The 12,282-nt window shown below is 61.6% G+C and overlaps 1 protein-coding gene across 2 annotated transcripts in view; it reads left to right on the top strand.

The window, feature by feature from the left end:
- The first annotated feature begins 3,617 nt into the window (after positions 1-3,617).
- Positions 3,618-12,282, top strand: part of GFRA2 (GDNF family receptor alpha 2) — a 30,453-nt gene continuing 21,788 nt past the window's right edge. Inside the window, exons 1-2 of one of the 2 annotated variants that reach the window (XM_066567379.1) lie at positions 3,618-3,714; positions 10,532-10,819. In XM_066567379.1, the coding sequence (XP_066423476.1) occupies positions 3,675-3,714; positions 10,532-10,819 (328 nt within the window). In that variant the 5' untranslated portion in view covers positions 3,618-3,674. Of the gene's footprint in view, positions 3,715-8,600; positions 8,685-10,531; positions 10,820-12,282 lie in introns of those variants that run through there. The other variant, XM_066567380.1, reaches the window with a different exon arrangement.

Raw genomic sequence — 12,282 nt, 5'->3', positions numbered from 1 at the left:
CACGGATTACACTGCTAATGCCTAATCCATCACGGTAACAACCTCGGCTCCCATTAATGTGATAACGCTCGGCGGAATTAAAGCCCGTAGTCGGGAGGGTGAGCAAATCCCACCCATGTTAATGGGGCTTAAAGGGAGGGAGGGACGGGAGGGATCCGCCGGTGCCATCGATCAACCCCCGAGCGGGAACACAGCCAGGGAGGGCTCTCCGTCCCCAGGGGACGCTGGAGCCATCGGGATCCTCTGGAAGTGGGGGAGAGCAGCCAGCCCTGGCGGCACTGGCAGCACGGGGAGCTGGCTGCCTGTAATCGGCTTTGCTGATTAACCTTATCACCCCTCAAAGGCTGGGAATAAAGTTGTGGAGTTTCTTGTGTTTTCGTAGTTTTGGTTTTTTTGGTAGGGCTTTATTTTTTTCCTCCCCTTCCAAGCCCGAATATTTCCGTCGGTGCTCGTTCCTCTCCTCCACCACGGTGAGGCCTTGCAGGTCTCCTGCGATCCCAAAACCCGGATCTGCATCCCACCCTAACCCCTCCGAGCCTCCTTTTCCTTCTGAGCAGGACGGGCAGCTCCAGACAGAGCCCCCTTTGTGCAGGGATGGCTGAGCAGGGACTGTCCCCTGCGTGTCCCCTGCGTGTCCCCTGCCTCTGGAGAATCCAACCTCCCCTGCCCCCAGAACCTGCCGTGAGGAGGGACCATGAACCGCGGGGTGCTGCCCCCGGTTTGAGGAGCTCCCAGGCTGCAAACCGGGCTGGAATAAAGAAATTTAATTTTAAATTAATGGAATAAATTCGGGCTGGCTCCCCCAAATGAGAGGCCAGGGAGCTGCCGGTTCCTGGACGGGGAACACTCCGGGATTAACCCCACGGAATCCATGACCGCGATCCCACCCCGAGCTAATTAGCGTGCTCAGGTAATTAGAGGGGGTGTTTCCCGCTGGACCCCACCCCCGGCAGGCTCTGGGGCGGGGGCTGAGGGAATAAAACCCGGGAAAGGCCGGGTGGAGCTGTGCCTTCCTTGCTGGAGCAGCTGCGGGGACAAAACCCCTGCGGGGTCACCTCGGGGGGACCGAGCCCCCTCTGGCACAGCCCCGAGGAGGGGATGGAGAGGGAGAGAGGATCCCGGTGGGATTTATCCAGACATGAATTAACCAGGGGTTATCCAGGCAGGAATTATCCAGGTGGGAATTATCCAGACATGAATTTTCCAGGGATCCAGGTGGGATTTACACAGGGATCCAGGCAGGAATTATCCAGGTGGGATTTATGCAGGGATCGAGGCAGGAATTATCCAGACATGAATTATCCGGGGATCCAGGCAGGATTTTTCCAGGGATCCAGACAGGATTTATGCAGGGATCGAGGCAGGAATTATCCAGACATGATTTATCCAGGTGGGATTTATCCAGGTGGGATTTATCCAGGTGGGATTTATCCAGGTGGGATTTATCCAGGGGTTCAGACAGGAATTAACCAGATTTTTCCAGGGATTCATGTAGGATTTTTCCAGGGTTCCAGGTGGGATTTAGCCAGGGATCCAGGCAGGAATTATTCAGGAGGGTGTTACCCAGGGATCCAGGCGGGATTTATCCAGGGATCCAGGAAGGAATTATCCAGACATGAATTAACCAGGTGGGATTTACCCAGGGATTCAGGCGGGATTTATCCAGGAATTATCCAGGCAGGATTTATCCAGGAGAGCATTACCCAGGGATCCAGGCAGGAATTATCCAGAGATCCAGGCAGGAATTATCCAGGTGGGATTTATACAGAGATCCAGGCAGGAATTATCCAGGTGGGATTTTTCCAGGGATCCAGGCAGGAATTTTCCAGGCAGGATTTTTCCAGGGATCCAGGCAGGGAAGGAGCAGGAATTTGCTCTCCTGAGGAAGAGGCAGAGGGGCCTGGCCATGGCCTGAAGCATCTCCCACTGCTGGGATCCCATCAGAGCGGGAAGGGGAGGGAGAGCAGCGGGATCTGTGTCCTGGGAATGGATTTTGGGAGATCCTGGCCAAGTGGAAATGTCCTGGTCACTGCTGGGGAGCGGGGACACCCCCAGCACTGGGAGCCCCCTCCCCTCCTGCTCCCCAGGGCCTTCATCGAGGTGATCCCAGTGGAGCATCCTCCTCCTCCTCATTCCTGCTTCCCACTATGGGATCCACATCCCTCGGGCTTGGGGGGTCCTGACCCCAAAGCAGGGGCAGAGAGAGGGGTGAGGGGTTCCAGCACCGCACCCTGTTGGGGCTGGGGGATGAGGATGAGGAGGATGAGGAAGGCTGCACCATGGCCCTGCAGGATGTGGTGACCCCAATCCCACTCCCAGTGTGGGGCAGAGGGTTCAGGCACTGGGAATTTGGGGTTCCCTGGAACCTGTGTGGGTGTGACCCCCAAAAACCCCACAGTGGGGAGGGCCCAGCCCCGGCTGGGTGCCCCTTTTGGGTGGGGTCCCCCTGGCACCGGGTGGCACTTTGTCCCCTTGTCCCCCTCTGCCACCCCCACCTTGTCCCTGCAGCCCCCTGGTGCCCCACTGTCACCCCCATGGCTGTCACCCATCCCGGGATGTGGCACCTTGTCCCAGCGTCCCTCTGCCACCCCCAGGGTGTCCCCATTTCTCATCCCCACGGTTCTCACCCACCCATGGATGTGGCACCTTGTCCCTGCAGCCCCCTGGTGTCCCACTGTCACCCACCCAGGGATGTGGCACCTTGTCCCAGTGTCCCCCTGCCACTCCCATGGCTGTCACCCCCCCAGGGATGTGGCACCTTGTCCCTGCCACCCCCACGGCTGTCACCCATTCCGGGATGTGGCACCTTGTCCCAGTGTCCCCCTGCCACCCCACGGTTGTCACCCACTCTGAGATGTGGCACCTTGTCCCTGCAGCCCCCTGGTGTCCCTCTCCCATTCCCACTGTTGTCACCCGCCCAGGGATGTGGCACCTTGTCCCATTGTCCCCCTGCCACCCCAGTGGCTGTCACCCCCCCAGGGATGTGGCACCTTGTCCCTGCAGCCCCCGGGTGTCCCCTCCTCTCCCCCCCTCGGCGGGAGCAGCACGGGGGGCCCGGGGGTGGAATTTGGGGGGGGCTGGGGGGGGGTGGGTCTCGCCTTGGGCTCTGCGGCAGCGCAGGAGCCGCGGAGGGGCCGGGCAGGTGCATCCCAGCCAGGACGGACGGACAGACGGATGGATGGATGGATGGATGGGGGCACGGGCATGGAGGATAACGAGCGCAGGTCCGCACCGAGCCCCCCCCGACCCCCGCCCCGGGCGGAAGGGCGGCCCCGGCGGAGGGGCGGGGAGGGGACGGCGGCCCCGCCGGCTCTGCCCCTTCGCCGGGGCTCGGCGGAGCGCAGCCGCCCCTCGCCGCGCCCCCTCCCCGGCAGCCGGAGCTCGGCAGAAGCCGGCGGGAGCCCGGCGGAGCCCGGAGCGCGCAGCGGAGCCCGGCGGGGATGCGGGAGGCGGCGAGCGGCTGAGGACCCGGCTCCGGCCGGGCGGAGCAACCCCCCCTTCCTTGCCTCCGCTTCGGATTTGGGATCTACCTGACCGCCTTGGGAATTATTACATTTTTTTCCTCCCCCCCCTCCCCCCCCTTTTTTTTTTTCTTTTTTTTTTTTTTTTTTTTGTGCCTGATTTTTTTAACATAATTTTTTCGCACACGTGGAGGAGCGCGTGGATTTCCTACCATGATCTTGGCAAACGCCTTCTGCATCGTCCTCTTCGTAGGTGAGTGGCCCCGGCGGGGGTGCCGGGGGCGGGGTGGCGGCTGTCGCCCGGCCGAGGTGGCGCGTCCCCCCCTCCCTGGGCGAGGGGCTGCGGGGCTGGGGCGGGGGGCGAGCCCCTCCGAGCTGGCACCGCCGCTGCGGCAGAGAGAGAGAGAGAGAGGGGTTCAACTTCATCCCCTATTCCCCGTCAACTTGAAACGGGGAGGGGGGCTCGGGGGGACTCGGGGGACACGGGGGACACCAGCCCAGCCGCCCCCTCGGGGCCGGAGCGGGCAGGATCACCCAGCAGCGCAGCCCTGCCCGTCTCCCATCCCCGCTCCCCTTGGCAAAGCGGGATTTGCCTTTCGGGGGAGATCTCCCCCTCCCGCTGCCCTCCATCCTCGCCCCGATCATTCCAGAGCTTGGGAACGCGCTGTGGGCACTCGGCGGGCAAAGTTGAGCTCGGTGGCTCCGGTTCCTGCCTGGGGAAATCGCCGTCCCCGCGCCCGGATCGAGCCGGAGCCGCGGGCTCGGCTCGGAGCTTTGTGCCCGGAGAACGCCCCCGATCCCCGGCAGCAGCCGCTGGCAAGGGGAGCACCCGCAGACCGCGCTGGGTTTGGGGCGAAAAGGAAAAGAAACGGGCAATGCTGGGGGTTCGCCCTCCGCGGCTCGGGCGTGCCGCGCTCCCGGGGCCGCTCCCGGTTCCCGCAGCCCCGCGGCTGCCGGGGATGCGATCCCGGCTCGCTGCAGCGCCCGGAGAACTTTGCGGAGCCATCCTGGGCTCGGGGACAGGCACAGGGGACAAGGGACGAGCGACAGGGACAGGCACAAGGGGCTGGAGGCCGCTGGGGGAGACCTGAAGGTTGGCACAGCCTCGTCCCGGGGGGCTCCCGGTGGAACGGGGGGCTCGGGCTCTGCCCGGCTCCCAGCGATGGAGGGGCGCCTCCCAAACCTTTGGGGAGGGGGGACAGAGCCCTGGGTTGGGGGAGCCCCTGCCCGGGGGGTGCCGGGGTCGGGGGGCTCGGGTGGAGCCCTCAGACACAGAGAAAAGGGCACTGGGGTGGGGACACGAGTGGGGACAGCCCCGTGCAGAGCGGGGGAAGAGTGCTCCAGCCTGGCTGGGGGCACAGCTGGACGTGTCTGGGCACATCTGGATGGCTCGGGGGGAAATTTGGGGCACAGGGACCTCCAGGGGGACAGGGGTGCCCGACCTCAGGCATCCGAACCAGGGCCCACCCGCCCTCACAGCGGGGTTGGCATCAGAGCGGGACCCTGCACCCCCATTGCTGGGTGTCCCCCCCACATCCCTGGGTGACCCTGAGCAGGGACTCTGCGCCCCCAGATCGAGGGACGGGGTGACCACGGTGTGGCCTCGCACTGAGGATCCTGGAGCAGGGAACATCCAGCTCTTCCCAGCCGGGATCCTTCTGTGGGGTTGGCATCAGAGCAGGACCCTGCACCCCCATTGCTGGGTGTCCCTGAGGTTCTGGGGACCCCGAGCAGGGACCCTGCACCCCCAGATCCAGGGATAGAGTGGCCAAGGTTCTTTCCACGGCTTGGCCTCGCTCTGAGGATCCTGGAGCAGGGAACATCCAGCTCTTCCAAGCCGGGATCATTCCCGGGAAGCCAGAAAATCCCTGGCTGGTCCTGGCTGGGAATCTGCGTGTTCCGGCGTGATCCTCGCCAGGAGAAACATTTCCCTCTAAAGCTGCCGAGTGTCCGGAGGTCTCCGGCAGCAGCAGAGCAGGAGAACATGGATTAGAGCTCGGGAAGAGGCTGCTGGAGCCGGGAGAAGCGGCAGGAAAAGAGGCCAGCGCCTTGTGCAAATCCTCGCTGTGCTCCGGCACCCCCGAGCCTGCCGGGGATTAGCCGGGAATTCTCTGCAGATGTTTCAGCCCCGGGAGTTCGGCTCTGTCGGGAAGGGTTAATTTTTATTGGGGATAGAAAATCATCCCCCTCCTCAGCTTCCCCCTCCGCACAAACTGCTCGGTGGGAATGAGGAGCGGGGGGCTCCAGGGAAAGTGGCCAGGCTGGGAAAAGCCCCAGTCCTGCGGGATTTGGGGGCAGCACAAAGGGCTGAGCCCGCCCTTCCCGCTCCCGGCTCCGGCGGTGCCCCCGAGGGGCCGGCAGGACCCCGTTCCCTGCAAAACTGCGGGGGAAAAGTGGGAAAAATGGCAAAAACCAGGAAGATTTGGGCCAGCTCGCCCACACAGCTCATCCCTGCTGCTCCCCAGGGTGGATTTCTTGTGGGGCTCCCAACACGGCCCAGCTGGCACCGGGAGGGCACCCGAGGATGTTCCAGGTGGTGCCAGGGCGAGGATGTGGCCTTGCCCTGCCCGTGGGGACAGGAACGTGGCTGGAGGAGGGGATTTTTGGGCAGAGGCTTCTGGAGAAGTGTGAGTTGGAGCTGGAGCTGAGCTGGGAGAGGCTGGAATGTGGTGGAGCTCTGGAACGGTTCTCCACGCCCACCGGAGCTCTGGAACGGTTCTCCACGCCCAACGGAGCTCTGGATGGGTTCTCCACGCCCACTGGAGCTCTGGAACGGTTCTCCACGCCCAACAGAGCTCTGGAACGGTTCTCCACGCCCAACAGAGCTCTGGAACGGTTCTCCACATCCAGTGGAGCTCTGGAACGGTTCTCCACGCCCAACAGAGCTCTGGAACGGTTCTCCACGCCCAGCGGAGCTCTGGAATGGTTCTCCACGCCCACTGGAGCTCTGGAATGGTTCTCCACACCCAGTGGAGCTCTGGAATGGCTTTTCACACCCAGTGGAGCTCTGGATGGGTTCTCCAAGCCCAGCAGAGCTCAGGAATGCCTCTTCACACCCAGTGGATCTGTGGAATAGCTCTCCATGCCGGATGGAGCTCTGGGATGGCTCTCCATGGCCATGGAATTCTGGAATGGCTCTCCACACCCGGTGGAGCTGAGGGATGAATCTCCAGACCTGGTGGAGCTGTGGGATGGCTTTCCACACCCGGTGGAGCTCTAGAAAGGCTCTCCATGGAATTCTGGAATAGTCTCCGTGCCTGATGGAGCTCTGGAACAGCTCTGCACAGCCAGTGGAGCTCTGGAATGGCTCTCCATGGAATTCCGGGCCAGCTCTCTGTGCCTGGTGGATCTCTGGAATGTCTCCAATGCCCTGGAGTGGTTTCCCTGTGGCCATGGCTGCAGCAGGAGCAGTTTTTCCCAGTTTCTCATTTTTGGATGCCTCAGGATGGGATTTCCTGGTGTGTGGAGGCGCAGAGTCCCAAGGCATCACCCGAAGGCATCACCCATGGCGTGGTGAGGGTCTGGCACTCCCAGCCCCGGGATCAGCGTTTGGGGTTCGTCCATGGATCCTGTGTGGAATACAATCCTGCCAGGCCTGGCCTGGCCTGGCCTTCCCAAGGGGGATCTGCTGCTCCAGCCTGGATCTAACGTGGCTGTGGGGGCTCCTGGGCGCTCTCCAGACCTGCCAGAACCCAGCGGGGCCCGTCTGGGGACATCGGCCGGACACCGGGATCTGTGGGATCTGTGGGATCTGTGGGATCTGCTCCTTGGAGTGACCGCAGCCAGCGGAGCTGTCCCCACCTGGGCACTGCCCACCCTGCTCCTGTCCCTCCTCAGAGGCCCCCGAGGTGCGCAGAGCTGCCCGGGGACCAGCTCCGGTGCCAGGGACCAGCTCCGGTGCCAGGGACCAGCTCCGGTGCCAGGGACCCGCTCCAGTGCCAGGAACCAGCTCTGGTGCCCGCTCCAGAGCCAGGGACCCTCTCCAGAGCCAGGGACCCACTCCGGTGCCTGCTCCAGTGCCCAGGGACCCTTTCTGGTGCCTGGTGCCCGCTCCGGTGCCCACTCCAGGGCCAGGGACCCTTTCCAGTGCCCGGGACCCGCTCTGGTGCCCAGGGACCTGCTCCGGGACCCGCTCCGGCGCCAGCCGCTCCCGAGGGGCGGGCCCCGTGCCCAGCCCCGGGGGTGGCAGGGGAGCCGCCCCGCCCGCTGGGGGGGACACACGGGTGGCCCCTGTCGCGTTCCTGTAGGTGTCACTGTCCCCCTGCCAGACCCGGGCTGGGAAGGGGCTGCCAGCGGTGCCAGGCGGGAGGGGACAGGGACGAGGGGTCACCCGTGCCCACCGCCCTCGGGGGGCACCAGGGCGGGCACAGAGAGGGGCCCAGGGTCCCCTCCAGGTCCTGTCATTCCCATTTTTCCCTGCTCCAAAGCGGGGGAGCTGTGGGAATGCGGGGCAGGGTCCGAGCGGGGACAGGGACAGGAGCCGGCCGGGCGGGCACAGAGAGGGGTCCCCTCCCCATCGCCCCCGGAGCAGCTCAGGGTCCCCTCCAGGTCCTGTCATTCCCATTTTTCCCCGCTCCAGGGCTTTCCCTGGGAGCTGGGGGGTGGAGGAGGGGCCGGCAGTGACAGCGGGTTCTGTCCCCACCACCCTGGGGACGTGGGGGGACCAGCGCCGCCTGTCCCCAACCGCGCCGAGAGGGGACAAGCCAGGCTGTGCCTGGGCTGGATTTAGCAGCAATATTTTATTTCCAGGGGGAAAAGCAGATGCGGAAATGCTGGGGATGGCGGGGGAGAGGTGGGAATGCGGGGGCAGGGTCCGAGCGGGGACAGCGACAGCGACAGGAGCCGGCCGGGCTGGCCCGGTGCCACCCGAGGGGGAAGCGCCTGTTGGGAGCCGCAGCTGCCCCGCGGCCCTGCCAAGGCTCCAAAAACCATGAGTCAGATGCCCTAAAAATCCCGTGACGGGGATGGGAACGAGGAGCAGCCAAAGGCAGGATCGGGAATCGGGATGGAGCCGCTGCTTCCCGGGAACGGATCGGGGCCATCGATCCCTTTGGATGGAGCAGGGAACATCAGATCCCCCGGCTGAGGCGCGGGGTTAACCCTGCACCTTCCCACCCCCACCGGGGAATCTCGGCTGTGGGGAGAGCAGGAGATTCCACTTCCCTGGAAGTGCTGCAGGACAGGATTTTGGAGCCCCGCGGCCCTGCCAAGGCTCCAAAATCCGTGAGTCAGACGCCCTAAAAATCCCGTGACGGGGCTGGGAACAGCCAAAGGCGGGATCGGGAATCGGGCTCGGGATGGAGCCGCTGCTCCCGTGGCTCCGGAGAGCTCCGGGAATGGATCGGGGCCATCGATCCCTTTGGATGGAACAGGGAACATCAGATCCCCCAGCCGAGGTGCGGGGTTAACCCCGCACCTTCCCACCCCCACCAGTTTTTCCCAGTTTCCCATTTTTTGGGAATCTCGGCTGGGGGGGAAGCAGGGACATCCCTGGAATTGCTCCAGGACAGGCTGGAGGGGGCTCCCTGCCCGTGCTGGTTTTAAGGTCTCTTCCAACCCAAATCCTTCCAGGATTGTGGGGTCTCGTTCCAGCCCCTGCCATGGGCAAGGGCACCTCCCACCATCCCAAGGCGGCCTCGAGCACTTCCAGGGATGAGGCAGCCACAGCTCCTCTGGGAATTCCATCCCAGACCCTCCCAGACAGGAATCCCTTTCCTTTCCCCCCTTTCATTTCCTCCCCTTTCCTTTCCCTGTGTTTTAATCTGAAATTCCTTGGGGTTTTAACCTGAAATTCCTGGGATTTTCATCTGGGGTTTTAATCTGAATTCCCTGGGGTTTTAATCTGAATTTCCTGGGATTTTCACCTCAGGGTTTTAATCTGAATTTTCTGGGGGTTTTTATCTGAATTTTCTGGGTTTTTAATCTGCATTTCCCTCCCATTTTTTCCTCCTGGAGGTCCCCATCTACCCTATCTGAGGTGCTCATCTGAGGGTTTTAATCTGAATTTCCTGGGGATTTAATCTGAATTTCCTGGGGGTATTAATCTGAATTTCCTGGGGCTTTAATCTGCATTTCCCAGTGGTTTTAACCTGAATTTCCCGGGGGTTCTAACCTGAATTTCCTGGGATTTTAATCTGGGGTTCTAACCTGAATTTCCCTGGGTTTTTATTCTGAATTCCCTGCCCATTTTCCCTCCTGGGGCCTCCATCTGCCCTATCTGGGGTGCTCACGTGGGTGTTTGAATTTGAATTTCCCGGAGATTCTAACCTGAATTTCCTGGGGATTTTCACCTGAATTTCCTGGGGATTTTCACCTGAATTTCCCGGAGATTTTCACCTGAATTTCCTGGAGATTCTAACCTGAATTTCTTGATGTTTTCACCTGAATTTCCTGGGGATTTTCACCTGAATTTCCTGGGGATTTTCACCTGAATTTCCTGGAGATTCTAACCTGAATTTCCCGGAGATTCTAACCTGAATTTCTTGATGTTTTCACCTGAATTTCCTGGAGATTTTAACCTGAATCTCTTGATGTTTTCTCTGAATTTCCTGGGCTTTTAACCTGAATTTCTTGAGATTTTCCCCATCTACCCTATCTGGGGCACTCCTTCATGTCAATGCTCACCTTCCTCCCTAACCCATTCCCTCTTCTCCCTCCCCGTCCCAGACGAGATGCTGCACTCGCTGGCCGGGCCGCCCCCGGTGGTGCCCGTGGACTGCGTTCGAGCCACGGAGCTGGGCTGGATTAAAACCCCCCAGATCAAACCTGGGTGTTTTAATCTGAACTTCCTGGGGGTTTTAACCTGAATTTCCCAGGGGTTTTGATCTGAATTCCCTGCCCATTTTCCCTCCCGGGGCCCCCATCTGCCCTATCTGGGGTGCTCACCTGGGTGTTTTAATTTGAATTTCCTGGGGATTTTCACCTCAATTTCTTGATGTTTTCTCTGAATTTCCTGGGAAAATTCAGGAAAATTGAAGTTTTCCCCATCTACCCTATCTGGGGCGCTCCTTCATGTCAACGCTCACCTTCCTCCCTAACCGTGCCCTCCTCTCGCTCCCTCCCCGTCCCAGACGAGATGCTGCGCTCGCTGGCCGGGCCGCCCCCGGTGGTGCCCGTGGACTGCGTTCGAGCCACGGAGCTGTGCGTGGCGGACGCGGGCTGCAGCTCCCGGTACCGCACCCTGCGGCAGTGCCTGGCCGGGCGCGACAGGAACACGCTGCTGGCCAACCGCGAGTGCCAGCTGGCCCTGGGCGTGCTGCAGGAGAGCCCCCTGGAGCGCTGCCGCTGCAAGAGGGGCATGAAGAAGGAGCTGCAGTGCCTGCAGATCTACTGGAGCATCCACCTGGGGCTGGCAGAAGGTACGGGGGGGATGAAGACGGGGTTTGGGGTGAGGGGGGAAATGGGGAGAGCCCGATGGATCAGCGTGGGGTGACGGGGATGGGGAGACCCCAAAGGAGAGTTTTGGGGTGGGGGAGAACCCGAAGGAGTGCCCTGGGGGTGATGGGGACATCCCAAAGGAGCATTTTGGGGTGTGGGAGACCCTAAAGGAACACCCTGGGGGTGATGTGGAGATCCCAAAGGAGCGTTTTGGGGTGGGGAGATCCCAAAGAAGTGTTTTGGGGTGGGGGAGACCTCAATGGATCAGCGTGGGGTGATGGGGATGGGGAGACCTCAAAGGAGCGTTTTGGGGTGATGGGGAGATCCCAAAGGAATGTTTGGGGGTGGGGAGATCCCAAAGAAGTGTTTTGGGGTGTGGGAGAACACAAAGGAGTGGTTTGGGGTGATGGGGAGATCCCAAAGGAGTGTTTTGGGGTGATGGGGATGGGGAGATCCCAAAGGAGCACCCTGGGGGTGATGGGGAGACCCCAAAGGAGCGTTTTGGGGTGATGGGGAGATCCCAAATGAGCGTTTTGGGGTTGGGGAGATCCCAAAGAAGTGTTTTGGGGTGAGGGAGACCTCAATGGATCAGCGTGGGCTGATGGGGAGACCTCAAAGGAGAGTTTTGAGGTGATGGGGATGGGGAGACCCCAATGGATCAGCTTAGGATGATGAGGATGGGGAGACCCTAAAGGAGCATTTTGGGGTGGAGGAGACCCTAAAGGAGCACCCTGGTGTGATAGGGAGACCCTAAAGGAGTGTTTTGGGGTGGAGGAGAGCCCAAAGGAGCGTTTTGGGGTGGGGGGAGTGGGGAGACCCCAATGGATCAGTGTGGGATGATGGGGAGACCCTAAAGGAGCACCCTGGGGTGACAGGGATGGGGAGATCCCAAAGGACAGGCCTGGGGAGACCCCAAAGGAGCACCCAGGGTGGTGGGGATGGGGAGACCCCAAAAGAGCATTTTGGGGTGTGGGAGACCCTAAAGGAACACCCTGGGGGTGATGGGGAGATCCCAAAGGAGAGTTTTGGGGTGGGGGAGATCCCAAAGGAGCATCTTGGGGTGATGGGGATGGGGAGGGGGTTGCTATCTCCAGATAGAACAGACGTGGAGCCCCGGGGGGAAAAATGGGCACCCCAGGAAATTCAGGTGAAAATCCCAAGAAATTCAGATTAAAACTCCAGGGAATCCAGATGGACACCACAGCCCCAGCACCGAGCCCCCAGACCCACCTGTGCTCGTGCCAAAATCCCCTGGGCTGCTGGCAGAGCTCCCTGCCCGTGGCAGGCGGGGCTTGGGATGAGATTTTTAAGGCCTTTTCCAGCCCAAATCAGGCCAGGAATTCTGGAATCCTGTGGGAAAGGTGTGGCTGAGGGTGGGGAAGCTGGAGCTGAGGATGGAGGAGTTGTGCCTGAGGATGTGGGAAAACTCTTCCAGAGGGTGGGA

The sequence above is a fragment of the Molothrus aeneus genome, chromosome 29, assembly GCF_037042795.1.
Source record: "Molothrus aeneus isolate 106 chromosome 29, BPBGC_Maene_1.0, whole genome shotgun sequence".
NCBI classification, from domain to species: Eukaryota; Metazoa; Chordata; class Aves; order Passeriformes; family Icteridae; genus Molothrus; species Molothrus aeneus.
Note: the sequence above shows the minus strand (reverse complement) of the source record. Positions and strands in the feature narration are given on the sequence as shown.